At 39.9% G+C, this 21,684-nt stretch overlaps 2 protein-coding genes across 2 annotated transcripts in view; one reads left to right on the top strand and one right to left on the bottom strand.

Annotated features, from left to right (window-relative positions):
• Positions 1–83: 83 nt before the first annotated feature.
• Positions 84–8,327, top strand: vstm4a (V-set and transmembrane domain containing 4a; the record flags this gene model as incomplete). Its single annotated transcript, XM_079229402.1, has 8 exons — positions 84–132; positions 1,456–1,911; positions 4,916–4,969; positions 5,084–5,191; positions 5,298–5,331; positions 5,543–5,688; positions 6,998–7,065; positions 7,839–8,327. 8 exons carry the CDS (start codon positions 84–86, stop codon positions 7,989–7,991), a joined length of 1,068 nt encoding a protein of 355 aa, XP_079085528.1. The 3' UTR covers positions 7,992–8,327.
• A 792-nt stretch (positions 8,328–9,119) lies between these two features.
• Positions 9,120–21,684, bottom strand: part of wdfy4 (WDFY family member 4) — a gene marked incomplete at its 5' end in the record, with an annotated part of 39,842 nt that continues 27,277 nt past the window's right edge. Inside the window, 15 exons of the mRNA XM_079229532.1 lie at positions 9,120–10,323; positions 10,501–10,630; positions 11,269–11,356; positions 11,842–12,024; positions 12,267–12,446; positions 12,536–12,694; positions 13,193–13,350; positions 14,557–14,677; positions 14,788–14,997; positions 16,194–16,285; positions 17,100–17,250; positions 18,340–18,449; positions 18,533–18,656; positions 18,742–18,861; positions 19,726–19,768. Of these exons, the coding sequence (XP_079085658.1) occupies positions 10,260–10,323; positions 10,501–10,630; positions 11,269–11,356; positions 11,842–12,024; positions 12,267–12,446; positions 12,536–12,694; positions 13,193–13,350; positions 14,557–14,677; positions 14,788–14,997; positions 16,194–16,285; positions 17,100–17,250; positions 18,340–18,449; positions 18,533–18,656; positions 18,742–18,861; positions 19,726–19,768 (1,933 nt within the window). The 3' untranslated portion in view covers positions 9,120–10,259. The remainder of the gene's footprint in view (positions 10,324–10,500; positions 10,631–11,268; positions 11,357–11,841; positions 12,025–12,266; positions 12,447–12,535; positions 12,695–13,192; positions 13,351–14,556; positions 14,678–14,787; positions 14,998–16,193; positions 16,286–17,099; positions 17,251–18,339; positions 18,450–18,532; positions 18,657–18,741; positions 18,862–19,725; positions 19,769–21,684) is intronic.

The following is a 21,684-nucleotide window of genomic DNA, read 5'->3' as shown; positions in this document are numbered from 1 at the left end:
CCAGTCAGGCTCTGTTTTGAATGTAGCTGCTTGTGTAAGTGCTGTGCAGTTTTCTGGGTTTATGGATTCGCTGATTGTGGAAAATGTACTTCTCTATAGTGGTCCTTGTCCTGACTAAGGCTCTGGTCACAGGTAAGTTTAACTTGTTTACAGCAATAATCAGTGAGAAAGTGAGCAAGCAGGCAAGAAAGAAAGAAAGTGAATGTGTCTATAGTAGTAACTTGATCTATCATCTAACTTGCACCAATGCAACCATACTTTTTGAGTTTACTTTGTAGCATGAAAATTATGTCAAACATTAGAAAAAAAATCACATTCTAATAGTCAGTGTCTCTAAAACAGCCAAAAGTGCAATAATTAGCAGCAACAATATTGACATAACTGAAGGTTATTTTGCAGACTGGGCATATATGGCTTTGTTTAGAATCAGTTGTGGAGTTCAGCAAGTTTGTTCCCCGTGATCAGTGAAAAGCTCAGTATAATTTCCATTCCATAAAGGACCATTCAGTGGACTTATAACTCATATTTCCTGCCTTATACTCTTTTGATTTAGTTACGTTTAGAGTTTGGTTTGAGTCCCTCTTTCTGCTTTTGTTGTCACATTAAATAGTGCAGCAGACCCTGAGGGAGATTCCCCAACAAACACAGCCACAAAACCCCAAAGAAAACAGCACGGCAGCCCATATGGTCCCTGTTATCCTGTCGTGGTTCTCTTTACCCTTTCATGCTGTACTGAAGACCAACGTTTCCCACCTGTAGATTCTCTTTGGCTGTCTGCTTTCACATATTGTGTCCAGACTTCATGTCTCTTCTAGGCAGACCAGGCCCAGCTGGCGGGAGAATAAAAGTACCTCAAAGGAACGTGAACTAGGGACACACAAAGTGTGTTTTAGTTTTCTGACTCTCAGTCCTCTTCCACTTTCTAGCTGTTACAGACTGAATTCCCATCCAGTGATGGAATGCCATTAAGTAAAAGTGATAGTGAGATAAATCCCATTAGCCACTGTGGGTGTGCATCTAAACATACTCTGTCTAAATACTACAATTATGTTTAATTGGCAGGAAATCAAACCTCTTGCAAAAATGAACTCAGACTGTTCCCATGTGAGGCTCATTAGCAACTCTAGTTAATTGCTAATTTAACTAGCAGGGAGGGGTCACACAAGCTACCATCACAGTATTCTGAGTTTTCTTAAGCTTGCAAAGTCTTATAGCCTTATATGCGTTATAGCTTTTTTTGTTCATAAAACACAAAATATGAACCATACACAATACAACAAGCACACAGAGAAAAAAAGGAACACATTCAATAAAGTATGTGGTATGCAAAAAACAAACATATATATATATATATATATATATATATATATATATATATATATATATATATATATATATATATATATATATATATATATAAAAAGACTGTTCATATCACCTGTCTTTTGTCAACAGAGGTATGTCATGGCCTGAATGTGACGGTGACCCCTGGGCCCGTTGTCATGGTAACAGAGAAAGACAACGTGACACTCTCCTGTCTGGTATCTCAGAGGAAGAGGAGCGGCAGCGTCCTCATCCTACGCTGGTTCTTTTCTCCTCTTGCTGCTTCCACTCTGGCGCCCCCTCCATCCGCTCCGTCGCCCTCTCCTCCTGCTCTCGAGCCCTCTCAGTTTCTGATTGTGAAGATGGGCATAAAGAAAATGAAGCTGTACGGGAACTACACCCGTCGTTTCCCCCAGCTAAAGTTCCGTCTACATGAGGAGACGGAGGGAGAGATGTACCGTTTGTGGATTCTCAACGTGACAGCAGGGATGGACCAGGGTTTCTACACCTGCAGGGTTCAAGAGATTCGCAAACACAGAAACATATGGAGAGCATCATCCAATGGTACCAGCACCACACAGCTGACAGGTAATTCAATGTGACCTTAACACACTCACATTGTCTATTGAAAGGGCCAGGGCCCCTTTTTGGCTGATAATGGGCTATAAGGCCTTTTCGGGGGGGGGGGGTTTGAAACCCTTTCTCAGCGAGCATCCTTGCTGTCTAGATGTTCTTGAGCAAGATGTTAAACCCTACTGCATCTGGGTGGTATCTCCTGATGGAGGGCGAGCCAAAAGTCAATCAGACAGTGAACCAAAGAACAATAGGGGGTCAGATTGCATTCACTTTTTAGCCTTTTGTCAGATCAAATGCAAGGGGATTTATTCAACATTAATTCAATCTTCACTTGGTCCAGGCAGGCGAGTGAAGAAAAACAATTCTATCTCTCACGACCACCTGGCAAAACAGGAAAAGTGTGCATTGCGTGGTACACCATTTGGCCTTTGACAATAAATGAATAAAGTCTTTTACATTTCGATTTTTTCAACCCCAAAGGGGACATCTGGGGTTATTAATCTGACAATGTTTTCCATGGAATATTCCTTTCCAAGTTCCCTTACAGCAACACACACACACACAGCTGAGACATGCTGTCCATGTTATCTGGCAATGGAAATAACTGCATTAAGGAGGAGCAACATTTTTATTAAAAGAACAAGGCCGAATAGAAATGTGTTGCATGTATTTTCTGACTCTAGCTGCGCTTTGCTGTGTGTGTGTCTGAGCGTGACCCCAATCCTCTGGCATTTCCATCTCAAAACAATGAGCTCAGCAGCCAAACCACACTCAACAATATCACTCTGTGTATGAGTGTAAGGAGTAAAAGGTGTTGCTGAGCTGGCTTTGTTCAAAAACTCATATATGAGCTATACATGACGTCAGCATTCCGGGTTTGCTTTTATGCACGCCTCAGGAGAAAATTTGCTGGAGAATTTAGCTGCAGTGGAACTTATTTAGTCTGGGCCAATATGTAATAAACAACTTGAAAAAATCATGGAACTAATTCAAATCACATGCAGTAATACATGTTTATTTACACTGTACGATCCTTTTTAACTGGATTGAATCGGAAAGCCGCCTGTCTCAGTGGGATGCAGTAGATAAAAGGGGTTCAATAGATATCAAAGATGCCACAATACCGTGCTATAAGTGTGGCTTCACCTGACGCCATTTACCTTTGACTAATTGTATGCCAGAAATGTGTAGCGGTTTGAGTCAGAGAGAACCATCTGACAACGCCCTGCCCTATATTCAGGGCAACGTCTCACGAAGGAAGCCACACAACCTCAGGCATCTCTGACATGCATTGACCACAGAACCAGGGACACAAGAGCTGATATTGTATACGGGTAAATAAAGAGAAGACTAACTTGTAACTGTCATCCAGGGAACCCATGTCTCTAAAATTCAGTGTGCAGATCTCAGAGCAAAGACCACACCCCACAGATATAATTGTATTTTAGACATTTGTCCTCTCCCATAACTTCAGACCTAATGGTTGAGTGATTTCTGCTTTTCTAAACTGGAAAAATGACAGACCATCTGTGTGGTTAGAATAAATTGTATTTAACTCTCTGACTTCAGGTTTCTAACCCTGCCGGTTTTACCGGGTGGTTAATTTTTTCTGTGTCGTGTCTTAACAACTGCACTGATGAGGTAAAGCAGATGAGCCTAAATGTGTACCTGAAGGTTTTCAGCTTTCCATGAAAACCTTCTAAACTTGAGGTTGTGTAGACACATCTGGAGAGAGTGTGTACTTTAATAGCTCCCTAACAGCCAACCTGTGAACCTGTGGCTGGTGCACTGATCAGATGAGAGGTTTAGCATGTGGTTAACCACAGTGTAAAAGATCAGATATGTGGTTGAGTTATACGTTAACTCTTAACTTTGTGTGGTCAACAGGGGACAATATAGCAGGAATGCCATGCAACCTAATGCAGCCCAATAAAACTCCATAGATTTGCCCTCCGGAATTATTATGACATTAAATTAACAATATAATAATTTAAGAATTAGATAAACAGCATATTGCAAGCCCTTGTATGACATTGCAATGTGACAAAGCCTCCTTCATTGTTATGTCTATGATCCAATTAATTTAGTTTGTATCCTTTTCTTGGACTAGATACATATTTTATAAATAATTAGGTGTATAAAGATCTAATCAAACACAGCAGTATCTTTAAAAACACATGCCTTGTGTTGCGTTATACGTCTTCTGCTTTTTCTGCCTGTAAAACTGATCAAACATCTGATCCAGTTTGTTATTTCTGCTCACACAAAAGCCATTGTGTTGCTCCCTGACATTAATTAACATGATATTCAGACTGAATGGCCGAGACCACATTTGACAATTCTGCAGGCAGTTCAGCAGTCTGGAAACAGGCTAGAAGTCAATTAGAGTTAATATCTTATCATTTCTTATTAATATGTTTATCAACCTGTGTTTAAAAGACATATTAAAAACCCATTATGGGGACACTAAGTAATTTATGTACATAGCCTCTGCTCACTCTCTCCTCAACCTCTTGCTAAATACCCCTGACCTATATACAACCCATCATTCATTGACACACACTGACAACAACTTCCTTATGTGTTCTCTTTTCACACTTAGAAGCACACACAAGACAATTGCAACATTAAACGATTGTGAAGCAACCGACAAAAGGAAGTGGAGATGCAGAGCAATGGGGAACCCCCAAACACTGTCCAAGAACAGCAATACAAGCAGACCTCTGTGTTTGTGTGTGATTGTGTGCATGCGTGTGTGTGTGTGTGTGTGTTTGTGTGCGCATGTGCATGTGTGCGTGTGCGTGTGTGCGTGTGATGGGTTTGGCTGATGCTGCAGCAGAATCTCCCTTCATGTGCAGTTTTGATATTTATGGAAACCACTGAGTCTGTCTGCTGTGTTGAGACAGTGCCCTCAGACGACAGCAATTTAAAAAAGATACTTAGTCTGGGTACAGTTTTCTACCCTCAATGTCCTATTTTTTACTTACTTTTTTATGTTTTTTACATTTTTCTCAAGTGCACTTCACTATTGAAGATGGTGGCAGTGAAGGACTGTGGCGTTTATACGCAGGTACTGTTTCATCTATAGTATTTCTTCTGTTTTACTTCACCACATACAAGTCTTATTTTGACAGGTAATGCTGTTGTCCGCCTTTTTAAGGAGTTTCATGTTTTTGTTTTATAGATGTGTATTTGTGTGCTGTGTTGATTTGCTCACTGGGCCTGCTGTCCATCTTCCTGTTCACTCTGGTTCTCACCGGCCAATACTTTCACAGAAGACACAGGCTCAAAGGTGAAACCATCATTTGTTTTACGTCAGTAATTTAACATTTTGAACCTTATATTTCAGTTTTTCTATTCAAAACAATAACAATTTTGTTCTGCTACTTTCTCAACAGATACTTACCTTATAGTAAAGTGTCCAGAAAGCAGGTGCAGTTATTTAATAAAACTAGTGCTGTAAAAAGTAATTGATTACTTCGTCATTCTATTGATAACTTCTCAAACGTTTTCAAGTTAATATTTTTGGTTTTGGATTGCTGGTTGGAAAAAAAAACAAGCTAAATTATCAACTGATCAAATAAAAAAATCTGAATAATCATTGATGCAAGTAAAACTTTAAAAACTCTTCTGCTCCATGCAGCTCAGGAGAGACTGTGACCAGCTCCAGCAGTTCCTCCAGTTGCTCCCCGAGAACCCAAAGGAAAGACACAAGACAGAAACATGACAGAAGAGCAGTAACAGCACCTCAACTCCCCGAGGTGCCACCGCCACACATACCAGCCAAAGGTAAAGGGGCTTTCAAGTGCAGAATATATCCTCTGGGAGAAATCGTATTTTTCAGTGGTTCCCCAATTTCTTTGCCTTGTGACCTTTTAAAATAAAGCAAACATGTGACGCAACGTCATTGGTTAAATATGGGCTCAGTTTGGACATGAGTTATGAGCAGTTTAAAGATTATTTTTCCAGAATGTTTGATTTGATGGTTATTTTATCAGCCTGGAGAGGCAAAAGTGTTCAGTATTTTACAAAAATCGAAAAAAGAAAAAGAAAAACATAATTAGGACTTTGATCACTGCATTAGGATACATCATACATAAACTATATATTAATTTGAACCACAAAAATACTTTCACACACTTTTTTATAAAAGGCCAAAACTGCTGCATTTGGATGTATTGAACACCATAGGTAATATGCAAGTAAAATATATGGTTTGGTACATGAGAACATTCAAATAGCATTCAAAACTGCCCAAATGGGCCCCAATGAGACCTCGCCTGAATTGAAACTAAATCCCTCTCTAACTTTGTTCTGCTTAACTTTATCAAAGTCAACCTGTGCAGAGAGAATGTTCACGCATTGTGTTATGATTTGGATTAGAGTTAGACCTTACAGCTGCATCATTTCAAAGAAATAATCATCCTGAAAGTCCTTTTTTATTAGGCGGACCTGAAACCTCTTAATTTATGCTGTGTGCCATTTTCATTTATTTTTAACCAGTAACATATAGACTGCTATTGACACATCGAAATAAAATCTCACATGTGTACCTTTTATTATATCACCAAAATTATTCAGACAGCCCTAGTGGTTGCAGAGATACACCCTTTTTAGTTTGGGTATGCAATTTTCAAGCAGAGGCCTAAACATAAGTTGGTTTTCAAAATGTTTAAGAGGTGCTCAGTAGGCTCAGTAATTAATAGTCACCCCACAGAAAGGAGATATTTTTAAAGTTTGAGTTTTCGCCTCATTTGCAAACACATTGGAGACATGAGAGTAGGCTCCAGCCCCCCAAAAACAATGAGTGGGTAAAGAAAACTAGAAACAAATGAAGGTAGCCAGCAGGTACAAAAGCAGAAAATGATAAATCCAGCTAAATTAAATTTTCCTGACAAAAACAGCAGTTTGTTCGAGTATGAAATGTGTTACTGTATTTAAGTGAAATCCAGCTGAGTATAAACATATATTATCATACATACATACTATATAATATAACTGCACCTTGACGAGGTTTAATATGAAAGTGGTTGTGAAGGACTTTTTCAGCCACAATCCTCTTTATTTTAGTCAATTAAGGTCATCTCTTTTTTTCCAGTGCCTGTTGCTGCGAAGAGACCTCAGAAGCCCAGAAGGTTAAAGACTCAGCTCAGGAGTTCCTCCACTGTAAGTCTCCTTGTTCTCACCCTTCATACAAACACCAATGTCCACTTCACCCAACAATAATGTAAGAAACATATGCCCCGAGTTAAAATGTATTTGTTAACATTTTGAAAATATATTTTTTCATGTGCAGAATTGTTATTGAGGCACAAGCAAGAGGGAGGGAATATGTCTCACGACTGCACAATTGTCTACAGGAGTTTATTGCCATCTCTTCATTCAGTTATGAGCTTGATAATTCTATTTAGCTTTATTGCTTCTCAAACACAATTATTTATTTAGAGTGCTTCGTTGGTTTTATATCTACAATAAAAATGTCAAACAAATATCTAACTACTCAAACTAAGGATCATCAGTATTTCTACTGATGCCATTCTTGTGATTGTGTCGTGAAACAAAGCTCCGGAGATGTAAGCATTCCTTTTGCCCGAGCATATTGATTGGATTAGTGCAACAAGGACCTAGGGATGTTGGAAAGGACTGCTATTGTACCAAATGTTATTCGAGTAAACTAGATGTTCCAAGATGTCCTGTGAACACATACCTTCTGCAGCTGAAAAGAACTAAGGGGAGGTTTTCCATGGAAAGTGGAAGAATACTATGTTTGCTGAACAATATAAAATTAAGACAGGGCGCATATACTCCCTATATGCATCTTTTTTTTTTTAAATGCTCACTAAATATATTTTGATATAAGATATCTTTCCTCTTTTGACTTATCTCTAGAGTAAATTCCTTCAAGATTCTCTCACTCTTTCCCTCCCTCCCTCCTCCAGCCTCGAGTATCACAGGAGGATAGTCTGACATATGCAGAACTGGAGCTGGTCAGACCGAGGCCAGACCCCCCAGCCTCCTTCAGTCCGGACCCGACCGACTGCAGCCCAGACACTGTGTACGCTCAGATTGTCTTCCAGGAAAAACAGCTGTAAACAAAGCCGGTCTGGACACGTGGATGTCATGGTACCTCCCGTGAGGGCAATTGAACTGAGTGGCAACCAAAGGACACTATTTATGAACTATCAGTATGGTATTTAGCATTTGTGTTTTGGCTGTACGCTACAACTGTTGGTAAATGAGGGTTTTGTATTTTCCTGCACAGATCCATTCCAGCACAGCAGTTTTGGGATCTTATAATTCAGTTGTTTGTTTGTTGACATTGCTGGCCTGTGAGCCAGATGTTTATAGAACGCTCTTACTGTTAACTATTCTGTATAAACTCAGGAGACTATTTGGAAATAAACTGTTGCCCAGGCTCTCTTACTGCAGTAAGACACTGCACTGTAACACTTTTTAAATGCATTTATAATTATAGCACTACTATCCCAAATTAATAAATATATGCCCTGGGCCGGACATTCTTTGATTCATATAAATAGTTTTAAATCATCTATTTAAAGTGGATTCGTGTTTGTTAGATTGGTCTGTAATTCATCTTGGATCACAACAGCAAAATCTCTTTTAAACAAAAGACAAACCAATGCAATATTACAAGCAGTTGCAGTGCATTCAGTGGTGCTGGTGGGTGGATCTTGTCCAACACTGCACAGGCATGAACAGCAAATATGAATCCTGGTAGCAGCACGCAATATGCCTCAAGTACCCAAGAAAGGTGAAGGGTGCAGGCCATTTCGTGAAGGTCGGTGTGTGAAAAATGGGATGAAGATAAAAGGGTGTGGATATGCTTCAGTCTCCTTCTCCACGCTCCTCTCTCTGTGAGTGGGAGAGATCGAGAGAGAGACCATCATCCCCCACAGTTCAGAGTCACTGACTTGGATGAACCCGCTAATGACTACATTTATTCAAATTAGACTAATTGTAATCATGGTTAATAATTAGCTTTACAGTGCATTATAATTGGGTTAGGCTACAAGATGGTTCTGCCTAGGTGCAATAATTTATTTGATTTAATTATTCTGAGGAACCCAATGGTTTGACATTTAATATCATAAAACCAGCGATGTAGAGAGAATGGAGATGGCCGTTAGCTTTAGAGAAGGTCATTGCTCGCTCTCTGGGAAAATTATGAGGACTATTTTCCACTCTATTAAGCTACTCCACTTAGCACAATTAGCCACACACACAAAGGTTAAAGAGAAAGACCTCTTACTTTATGATAGAGAGGGGTGGTGCATGTGCATGAGAAAGCAAGAACAGCAGACGCAGAAAGACGGCAAGCATCCACAATCTACCATCATTTGAAACTCTGATTTATTTATTAGAATATAAGTACATTGATGAAGGAATGCCAGTATTGTACGTTTCCACTGAAAGATTAGGATCAATGTTTGTCTGATGTGGCTAAAAAGACATTTGTCCTTGGCACACACACACACACACACACACACACACACACACACTAGAGATCAGATTGAAAACACATTGTGAAAAACAACAAAGAAAGCTCAGTAAACAAGTAACTAAACATCCAGATTGTTTATACCACAAACATGTAGCAAAGCGCCATAGCACACAATGCTGACATTTGTATGCCAAACTTTTATGATCACGGATACTTGTTGCGCATTTCGGGAGAAGTGAACTACTCAAGCTCTACAATGCTATTGAGAAGCTCCATTTCTCAGGAACATTGGCTGACCATGCACGCTCTTGTTCATCATTCACACAATTCCTCTCACTGTCAGCTTGAAGCTGCTCAGTTCCACCACACGCTTCTGCTGTGCACCCTAGTTAGCAGCAAAGGCTCATTTAAAATAAATGATTGTTTTGAAGTGAGTTTTTAAATCCTTTTTTTCCACATCACATTCTTATGCAAATGAATTCAGCCGCTCTGGAGAAATTTAGCCAGTGTCCTTCTGGATTCACCTTTATGAATCTCAGATGAAAATAAAATTAAAAATACTGGCCAATCAATATTTCAGTTGTAATCAAAATCCCTCACAGGAGAAGTATTATGCAAATCATTTTCAATAGTTTTATTAATTTGTTGAAATTCAGTATTTACAAAGACAAATGCAGAATTAGATATAAATGTAGGAGAACCTATTCCATATTGTCTGAGACTTGAATGTTCCACATATTGTAACAGTTCTTGCTGAATGCACACGGAGCAGATCTGAAGTGCAGCCGGTCTCAGTGCTCAGCTGGTGTCCGACCTGAGACACTGATGGATTTTCTGTGTCAGCGTCTGCGTAGAAAAGGAAGCTGGAGGCATGATGGTGTTCAATCCCTGCCCCCCCTCACTCACAGGTCCAGGTGAAAACTCTGCCCCAGGCATCGCCTGCCAACAAAGTAGCATGGCTCCTGCACAGAAGAGAGTGAAAATCATTGAAATCAATGAGGTTGTGTCAATGTTTTCTGTTTTCCAAAAGTGTATTTGAATTAAAATAATGTTTTTTAGCAACAAAGAGTTAAAGTTTGCAAATGCAAAGTAAACCCTTCCTCTCTTTGCTGTGATCAGGTGCATGATATGTACTGTACCTGGATATGGCCAGCGCTGTGATGGCCGGACTTTTCTTGCTGCGGCGCTGCGACACAGCCTGACTTCTGTTCAGTTCTTGACATAATACCAGATGTCTCTCCCAGCCTCTAACCTGGCATGAGCTGCTCACTGTGGAGACATCATCAACCCTCATTCGTTACTAGATCACAGGGCAGGTGTCCACCCTGAACCAGCGGTCCCCACACAAAAAAATAGATTTTTATCTGCGGTTAGCGGGCTGCTAAAGGGAGAAAAATCCCTTGAATATAAATGCTTCAGCGTTACGTAAAGACTTGCCTGAATGTAATTTGCCAGGTATAATACTCCTATGAGGTGACGCGAGGCTGTAACCAACGTATGCCAAATTGGATCTGGGTATTATTGCTTTCTAAATTATACACGCACACACACGTCAGCAGAATTACTCATCAGTGTTTACTGCCTCTATGTTTAATAACTTTATAACAACATAATTCCTGCTAGCCCTAATGCTAGTGAGGGATGGGGTAAGCATTACAAGCTCTCATCTGGAACAACGCTTTCTAGCTCTGAGATGAGCGGTTAAAAATAATCATCTCACACTTAAGGATTTATCTAATTAGATAGCGATGAGCTTCTTTTGAAACACAAAACACAAGAATAATTTCCTTTTGTGCGGTTGCAATAGTGAGTCGCACTGTTTCGCTACTGTCAGACACTCCCATAATCTGGGTTGTTATAAATAAAATACCTATATGTATATCCCATCCTACTGCCAGTAACATTACCGTCTCTCTCTGTTCGGTCTTGCCCCGGGGACACAGGCTCTTCTGGAGGGCCAGGTAATTGTGTTCTGGTGTACTCTGTCTTCCATATCTGTATGAGAGACACATAACGAGTAGCAAAATCAGACATAATTCAACATAACAATCACACCAGCATGTGCGCGCACACACACACACACCCCATAACTCAAGGTAATAATAAAGTAATAATACCATTTGTGTGTGTGTTGTGCATGTGTCACGGGCACCCGCTCCCAAGTGAAGCCCAATTTAGAGTTTGCAGCTTTGATTGCAGAGAGGCAGTATGTGCTTATATTAATCCCACACAAAAGCAGTCACACAAACACAAACCATATGCTGTTATTAATACATTGATGGACATCCAAGCTGTTACCTACGAGGCTAAAAGCAAAGTAATGCCACATTCACGCCACATTGGAATACAATATGAAAAGAAAGCAGACTCTCCCGCTGATCCATTAGTCATACAAAAGGCTGTGACATTAAAGACTGTCACTGTGTGTATGAGAGACAATGTCTACTATATTATTACAAGCATATAAAAAAAACACTCACCCGTGTGATGCCGTCTGCACAGCCAGTGACAATCACATTCTTGGCATCCCACTCGTGTCGCTGGGTGAAGCTGACACACAGGATGTCTGCCTGAGGCCCGCAGGACGTGTCAGTGCGGGTCAACAGCTGACCCTTCATAGTCCACAGGTAGAGCAGAGGTCCTGCACATGATGCAATCTCACCCTTGGACAGAATAATATAGTGTTGACACCCATTTGCGCAAAGACAGAGATGCACAAAAAGCAAAACACAAAGAGGAACTGCATGTTGTCAACAATGAGAAACGTCTCTTTCTTATGCTGGTGGCTGAATGAAGAGAAACAACATGACAACACTGAGCCAAAAAATGGCCAATAATAGAAGAACAATAGATTTCCAGAGGAGAGCAAAACATACAAAGAAGGAGATCCAGAAGGTGGACTTACAGTGAGTTCATTGATAGCAAGTGCAGAGATGCTGGTCGTGTGTCCTGCTAACTGGGTGATGTAGCTTAGCTCCTCGGTATCCCACAGGATGCAGGTGAGGTCACGGGAGCCACTTACGATCATGCTGTGGACCTCGGACACAGCCAGACATGTCACAGAGTCTGTGTGACCGTATAACGGCTAAAAAGAAAAAGAGGGTCAATGTTATTCTGTATGCAAGCAAATGCATCCTGGACGTTTCTGTTGCAACATTTCTGTTGCAAACTAACCTGTCTGAGTTTCATGTGAGTGAGCTTGTCCTTGTTGACCGCTACGTCCCACACACAGACCACAGTGCTGGTTCCTGCAGTGACGATGGTCGTCTGGTTGGGACAGGCGGCGCACAGCGTCTCCCCCCAGCCACACAAACTCTCACACACAGCAAAGGTCTGGAGATGCACATAAATGAGTGGACATTACGACTGTGTGTGAATTAAGTATCCGTGATGGAATGAGTTTATGGGTGTGTTTGTGTTAGCATATTTCGTAGTTTCGTAAGATAATGTGATGCAGACTTGTAGTCAAAACTCACAAACCATTAAAACAGAAACCAAGACAATGCTGATCAATTGAGATGGTTAAATTACTATTTATTAAGTAAGAAAGTATCTAAACAGCTGTCATGAAATCAGTGGATTTAACACAGCAGTGCGTAGCGCTCTGAAGTGAGGTGAAGCTCGGCAAATCATAAAGATCGCCTCGCTGTTTTGATTGAGCGTGGTGATGTCAGAGACAGCTGATACTGATTAGCTGACTGTGGGTGCGGCTTTACCCACAACCAGTGAGATTTCATATGTATGTTGGGTCAAATTTTGTTTCTAGTTGGAAGGTTGTGCAATAGTATAAACTAGGTAAACGTGACCTACTGTATCGGCTGACAAACATACCTTTTCCGTGGCATAGTTTCCAAAGGCACAGCTGTAGTCAGGGAAGCCCCAGCTGAAGAAGCAGCCCGAAGGAGAAGACAGGAAGAGACGCTTTCTCTCCAGGACCACAACCTCTTTTTCCAGACACAGTATCTGACCTACCGGGCCTCTCGGCAGCTCTGCAGACAGGTTTAGAGTGATACTGAGATTGCTGCACCATCAGCAGGACGATTTTTTATAATCGTCAGTTAAACCATAGAAAAAGTTATGCTGTAAAAAAATAGAAAGAGTGAACTTATTCTGCCTTATGTATACCTGAATAAAATTGTCTCGCCAAATAAAGGTAATGGCTCTTCAAAAACATCACATTAAAGAGTTTGGTCGCTCAGTAAACCTTTGAAGAATTTCATTAAACTGACCACAGAAAACAAGGCAATTAAAACAGCTATTCCCGGGTCACAATAAGCTGAGGCTCTGTCCGGCGGGGACACCTGCATCCTGGACAGCACAAGTTGTGTGTGTGTGTGTGTGTGTGTGTGTGTGTGTGTGTGTGTGTGTGTGTGCGCGTGTGCGTGTGCGTGTGTGTGTGTTGCAGCGAGAAAGTGGCTGTAATTGTGCCTGTAAATGCCATTTTCATGCAGGAACAGGCAGAAATCATTATATTCCATCGCGAGTTCGGCTTCTTAAATCCCAAGAAAGAAACTGTGTCTGCATCAGTTTTAACATTCTTCCTCCTATTCATCTCTATCTGCTTATTGATCAGATCAGACACTCTAAGATTTAATATGAAATGTAATATGCAGGAAACTCTCCCTGAACATTCGCAGATTCATCTCCTCTCCCTCAGTGGGCCTGTAGGGATTTTCAGATTATTAAGTAGGGCTCAGCGGAAGAGTCATCTCCATATTGTAGCTCTAACAGATAGCTCCTTCTACCCTTCCATAGTGTAAATTAATCTATGGACATTCTTGCTCTGTTACAACGACCCTCTTGAGACCTGGGCACATCTTGTATATAATAATTTAGATCAAACGGTGTGAAATAAAATAAAGCAAGAACAATACAAAATGGTGACAAATGGAAAATACTTTAGTTTACTCAACAGAAATGATAATTCAGCTATGTTAATTGAGTTGTTGGGAAATTACTGTTGTTTATAACGCTATGTTATAATGACCTTTTTCATTTTGTACCTTCATTTAGCATTTTGGCTGAGTGTACGCTAAATATGAAGCTACAGCCAGCAGCCACTTGGACATGAGCGGTATCTATCTTTTCATCTCACTTTTGGCAAGAAAGCATAATTGTCAAAGAAGTCAAACGATTCCTTTAGGATAAAGACATAACTTGCTGTATGAGCTCCACTTTTAATTGTTTAGCTGTACCTCTATATGGCTGCACAGTGGTCTTCAGATTATCCAGTTTAAAGAAAAATGGAGTGGGATGGGGTGGTGATGAACCGTCTTTCTTAGTGCCACTGCGAGGTGGATGTGGCTTAGTGAAGAGCTATTGAAGAGACACAGATGATGCACAAAGATTATTTTCAAAAACAATATGAAACACTTACATGCGGGAAGTAATGTATTTTTTCACTTCCCCCAGCTTGTTCTTTTTACCTGTTTGGGAACTTGGCCAAAGTTGCTGACGTAACCCAAGATTGTGCTCTTGATGAGGGGGTCCTTAGAATCCTGCCAGCCTCTCTTAGCATAGAAGTAAGGGTGGAACGTGTTCACACTTTCTACTGCAGCAGGGCCTTGTTGTTGGTACCCAAAAATCAGGTCGATCCACAGGTGGAGGTGGGCACTCACATAGTCACTTTCCAAGGCCTAAGAGAAATCATGGCATAAACTAAGACCACCTCAATATTACCAAACTACTATACATGGACTGTGCGGTCTTAAAATACATCCGTATGCAGTGCTCATAGTTATTGCAGTGGGTCCAAAACCATCAGTCAAACCGTTAATATGAGAGTTTAGAAACACAAGAAACTTCTTCAAGAATGCAAAACCAATCAAATTATTCAGGTGCAGTATGATTTCTTTCAAAAGTCAATTTAGAAGTCAAGAACAGCAAGGCGCTGCACCGCTGTGTTATGAGCGTATCCTCATGTCTGAATTAAAGAAGGATTTGGGTGGAATTAGCCAGAGATTGGTTTTGAAGAGTTAATAAGGAAAAGTGGGCTTTATGACCAGCATGTGCATCCAAACACCCGATGTTAATAAACCCATCCTGGAATACCAGAAAATGGAAAAACAACATCATAACAAGGATATATTGTCCTGAGTTAATTTGTCTATGGAAGAAAAAACAATCTCCTGAAGTCACTAATTTTATGAGAATGGTGGGCAATATGAGTAGTTCAGTAGATTACAGAGTGATAACCATCATAGATGCCCCAGGAATTGAAAAAGGGAAGGTCTCAATGAAGAAATCAGACCAACAGAGAGAAAAAGAACAGAGATATACAATAACACCACGCAGGGAAAGAGAAGAAAGAAACATATTCAGCCCAAAAACAGCTGGCAGAAATAATGGCATTATGAAAAATGTTGAGTCTTGTGCCTGCCCTGAATAGTGTTAAATGGGCTTCTTGTCCTTCGCCGTCTGTCATCTGAACTTCAGACACATGCCTTTTCATAGATTGTCTTGATAAGCAAAACAATCGGTCATTATATTTGAAAACAATCCGTGCTCAAAGTATTTAACTGAACCACGCTCAATGAGACAAGATGGCCTTGAGAGAATATAATAAATGAGACGGTGGCTGCTGTGAATAAGATCCGTCTCTTATACTGTGGTAGAAAGAACGAAGACAAACAGACTGTATGCAACCAACACGATTACGGTCAAACTATTACAGTAGAGACTATTTAAGATACAATAACAGTGTGTCTTATGTGCACATGCATCAACAAGTATTGACAAACATTATTAGGTCTCAACGGAAAAGTTCCTGAATGCAATAGTCCAGACTGGCCAACTGTAACAGACAAGGCGGGTGAGGTCGGGGGCCACTGACCTCTCGATGGATCCTAATGAACTCCTGGGGGTCACCTTTTGCCCACGGAGGCAGCTCCACATCTCCCAGAGCGGTACCGTCCTCCATGGAGCCTACAGAGATATTGTAGAGTTTAAAGACACCCTGTGGGGTCAGCGCAGTGTTTTGATGAGTGGTTGCCCGTTTTGTTTGTGGTTCATGTTTGTGCTTAACTAGCACACACAAGGACACACGTGTACGTGCTTCAGCAATTGAGTAATGTAAACTATGTTTCGTCTAGTCGATGAAAACAATGCAGGTTCACACATATTTTTGTTTTTCCAAATGTTTGATGAGGAAAGAAATACATTCCACACGTGTGTAAGGCTTCTATGCATTTTGTTTATTTAAACACTGCTGAATGTAAACCGATTTGTGTTGGTTTACAAGTAAAAGGGGTGTCTATTCTCAACCGCTTCAGAGTGCCACCCACATGGTTAGTTACATTTAAAAAATTAGGTAATTTACAAAGCTAGTTATTTTAATTTCTAAATTTGCTCAAGAATTAATATAAATAAAAAACATAGTAATTAAAACAAAGCATACATTCAATGACCAGTTAGTTGAATCACCACAGAAATCAAAAGACACCATCAGGCAAACCTGTTTTGCCACTGTTAGCTAGCTATTGTTCCCTCAGATGCAGAGACACAAAATGGATTGTTTTTAGAAAAAACACTTTGGACTGAAAACTACAGACAGGATAGACAGACTAACACATTGTTGGTTTGGGTATTTTGATTAGGATTAGTTGACAACTAAGTAAAACAATAAAATAATCATCATCCTTTGGACACATAAGTAACAACGGTGCTTGTTCAGGGCAAATATCTCTCTCTCTTTTTCATCATTCATTTAGATACACAGAGGATGATTTTTGTGACTGACCCAGCTGGATGTGGTTAGAGTTCAGTAGAAAGTCCGACAGATAGAAGAATTCTGGGATGAGCTCTCGGACGTCGCCCGTGTTATCTCTGGAGGCCGACTCCCACTCCTTCTTTACGCTGTAAAACATCCGCTCTGCGATGTCAAACCCTCCCTGCGTGAAGAAGAGGCACGGCACTGTCAAACTGCCGGCACACTGCTGAACCAAACTTTGCAACAGGCATATTAATAAAGTAGTTGTGCTTGATTCAGTGCAGTGAGCTATATTTTATATTCTGAATTGTATTATGTAAGCAGGAAATATCTGCTACTATTTGAAGGAAGCTTTTCATCTTTCTGTAAAATTCCATAATCTATGATGGAAATCTCATGAGGGAGAATGTAATTTAAAGTAAAACAATTACCTCAATGAATGAAAATAGCATATATACTGGTAAATTCAGTTAGAGATGTAAATCCAGTTATGGATATTACTACACAGCCGTTATGTGCTTCAGAAGACAAAAAGCCACTGTAATTCACCAGACTAACATCTTTATTGCTTTATTTTGACTATCAAATATGCATGCCTTTTCATTATAATCAATTGGATGCTGTATTGTAATTTGGTAACATCTGGGCCTATTTGCATTGGCTTCTTTTCGATGCTTTCTGTAATTATTTGCATATATATTGAAATCTCTCTATAATCTGTTTTCAGACCAAAACAGCATTGAAACAGGATCTGTAGTGCTGAAAATAGCTCACGGTAGAGGGAGATTATCAGGAGGTTTATGTTTGAAAGTAAAAATAAGTGATGAATGTCAGTGTGCATCTGGGTTTGCAGAAGGGCATTTGGATTTGTGGAAACAGGCTGATGCACAATTAACTTCCTCCATTTCTTCAGAAAAATCAAGACCACACCTGATGTACTCAGCAGTGATTGCATTCAGAATGTGTATATTTGTACGCATCATGTGATTCATGTGTGTGAAGAAACGGTAACGGTACTAAAATTATTTTTTGATTCATCAACGAAACCCCTTCAAGTTCTAAAGGTTATAGATTGAGAAACACTTTATCCTGTCTATCATCATTGAGTAAACTTACTGTATTATTTCTATCATTCTAAGCTTTTAGGATTACATTTTTCATGTCCTGATAAAATGTTTGCTGTGGTATAGTCTCACAGGTTGTACTACCTAATTTTAGTTTAGAAATTACAAATGACCAAATGACCAAGAGTGAGTGTCCCAGGCCTAACCTGCAGTGCCTGGAAGGTGTGTGAAAACGGCTCCATCCTGACGAGGAAGGATGATACAATGATGGCCGAGGAGTAGTGGGTACAGTAGTGGCATTGTGCCGACAAATCTCCTGCAGAGTAAAAGTACGTGGAATAAAAGTTCAGTGAACAGCAAAAGACAAGAAAAATTAAAAGTAAAGAGCTAAACACATACCTTCAGCCTCAATGTTCTCAACTTCTTCATATCTTTGGATGAATTCCTGTCTCCTCTTTTCTGTCTGAGCTCCCATTGGCTTAGACAGGTCACGGAAAGTTGAAGGATTTGACAGATCGAGCGCCTATAAGAGTATAAATGAATCAAACACTTGCTTTACAGCGCCCCTCTAATATGAATGTTCAAGACGAAGATGCGTGCGACCTTACCTCTGACTGATAGTCAGCTAGGACCCAGGGGAAGACTGGGTACTGCATCAGGTCATTATATGTCCTCCCAGCAATGGTGTTCAGATGCATCAAGTACTCAAAGTTACTTATTTCCCCTCTCTGGAGGTCAGACAAAAGTAATATAAAGAAACATAGGAATTTAGTAATAAACTGTTGCGGAGGTAGTACGTACTACTAATTCCACACAGTATAAATACTTTGTACATTAACTTAGGGGATGTTTTGTGATGGACTTTTACTTGTAACATACTGAAAAAAAATAAAAAATAACCAAACTTTAACTACATTTTCCTTATTATACCTACAACAAACTATCATTTCATTATAGATTTATCTGTTGGTTATTTTCTCCATTAATATATTGATTGTAAAGAACCCAGAGGCCAAACAATGTGCTTGTTTACACACCTTAAAATTATATTTTTTTTAAATGAAAATGATAAATCATAATTAAAATAAATAAAAGGGAAATCAGAAAATAATCAACACATTTCTGAACCTGGAATCATGATGTGTTTTCATATTAAAAATCATTTCAATGCTTAACAAAAAAACTACAAATAAATGTTCTGAAAATCAGCTAATTGATTAATCAATTCAGCTGTACTTGAACTGTCGAGTAGTTGCATTTATAACAAACCATGATATGTTTTAAGCTTTTTGCATGTTTTGTATGCATACAAAAATGTGTAAAGTAAAAGGTGTCAGAAATGTAGTGAAAAGTACAACATTTCCCTTTGAAATTTAGATTAGAAGTATAAAGTGGCATGAGATGAAATTAAAGTACCTAACATTTTTATTTAAGTACAGTACTTGAGTAAATTATTTAGCTGCATTACACCACTGGGATTAAATGGGTTAGTATCTGTTCAACATTGTGACAGTCTCTACTGATGTTAATGGAGTTAGTTTCTCTTTAAACACAAAAAAAACTAATGGCTGAATGTCTGTTTGTTGCATTACCTGCCATTTACCAAGGGCTGCCTTTTCAACCACAGGAGTCTTCCTAAAGCACAATACAAAATAAAAAAAAACATAAATTAGCATCGGAGGCTGATCACTGCCCACCACACAAAGTTGTGTGCTTGCTCTGTTGCCTGGCAAGTTTCAGTTTTACAACCTGAAATGTAAAACTGAAGAGCAGAGGTGAGTGATGGCAACTGAACCTGCGCGTGTGTGCACAGCTGTAGGATCAGTTATGGGATTGAGGTGAGCTACACTTTGAAGCATAGACAATGAGTAGAAATGTGGAGGACGTAGCACATGTTGCCATCTGGAGGTTGTGACACTAGCTGGTCTGACTCGCCTGCATCAGCACAAGAGGAAGTCATATAGTCCCCGTGCAGGGAGTTCTCAAATGACAAGCAGAGATTAATGATTACTGGTTGAACAACACAGAACACTTCAAGAAGAAGAATTTGACTTCCTGCTTACACGAGCATAGCGAAGTCAAACTGTAGTTTCTCCTCCAGCTGTTTTGTCATTTAGTTGGTTTTAGGTGTTTGTTCAAAGAATGTTGTAAGGTGACCCGTTAATAGGCATTCACTCAAATGGAGGCACAGACTCAAACATTTCTCTTTCACAAAACAACTTAATCAAAAATGTCTTCTTTCCTATTAATTTACCACAACGTGTTTGGCTAAACAAAACATTGATACTGCAGCAGATATTCACTCATATAACACCCGTCTAAATTAGTTTAATCTAAATTAGTAAAGCATTCAACTGCTCCTTAAATCTCTTTCCCCTCTGTGGCCAGTAACACAGCAATAAAGTCCTGGCGCCAAGCACTCCAGTTGCTAAGTAACAATGTTAAACAAGAAGAACCTTGACTTCCCCCGTTTGGTGGAGAGAGACCACAGAAATGGTGACATACACAACACCGCATTCCTGATCCTTCCTCTCGATAGCGCCGCCACATAAAGAAGGATTACCAGGTATTATTAGTGCAACTTCTACATGCTGACCAAATTGGAAGGTGTTTTGTGTGTTGTTGCCGTCTCCATTGTGACTTCAGTTTGTGTTTTTTTGGTGTTTTCAAGAACGAGAGGCTTCAAACTGAATGGCGAGTTCACCGGAGCTAAAGCTGTTCTAGAACCGAAGACACTCCCTTCACTCAAATAACGTCAACTCAGAAAAAAGAAGATAAAATATGGTGAGTATAAATATACTCACCATATTTTAAGTACACACACACACATCTTTATTTATGTTTAAAATGTAGATACAAGTTTTAAACTTCAAAACATTAGGATGCAAACTGAAACATTAATAAGGATGCAGATAGTAAAAGGGTTGAGACAGCGAGGGGCTACTTGAAGTGTATCCAATACCCTCCTCTCATCCCATAACTCCTGACCAAATTATTTTTGTAAAACTACACTAAATCAATCATTGCATTTGGCCCAGTATGTGTTATCTAATTGCAGGCAATAATTTCATGCAATAGTTTTCTATAGGAGGTTATAATGGGAACAAGCACCAGTGGATAACCTCTCTCATCCTGAGGATGATGAATGAGGCGAGAGAGGGCCTTGGGGTGTAACACAGACACAAACAGACACACACCGTGCTCTTTGAGACAGGGAGGGAAGGAGAGCGAAGCCCTCATCGCCCTCCTAACACTCCCCAACTATCATTTATCAAAGTCCTGATTTGACTCTTTGTGCATGCGCACATGTACTGTCGTAGAGTACATACATGTCTGTCAGTACACTGTGTGTGAGAGAGACATCCACATGAAACACACACACCGTACTTGAAAAGAGCCAAACAGCTCAATCAGTTGAATGGTGAGGGAGCATCGGCACTCATTTGTTTTTGCTGTATTACCCAGTGTCGCCTCTCTCTTATTGTTCCCCTGCATTAGCCTTAATTAGAGAGCTGTGCTCTTAAATACACCCATGGGCAACACTGGGTGAG

This window comes from Taurulus bubalis (genome assembly GCF_910589615.1).
Source record: "Taurulus bubalis genome assembly, chromosome: 14".
NCBI lineage: Eukaryota > Metazoa > Chordata > Actinopteri > Perciformes > Cottidae > Taurulus > Taurulus bubalis.
This window is presented reverse-complemented; position numbering and strand designations above follow the sequence as displayed.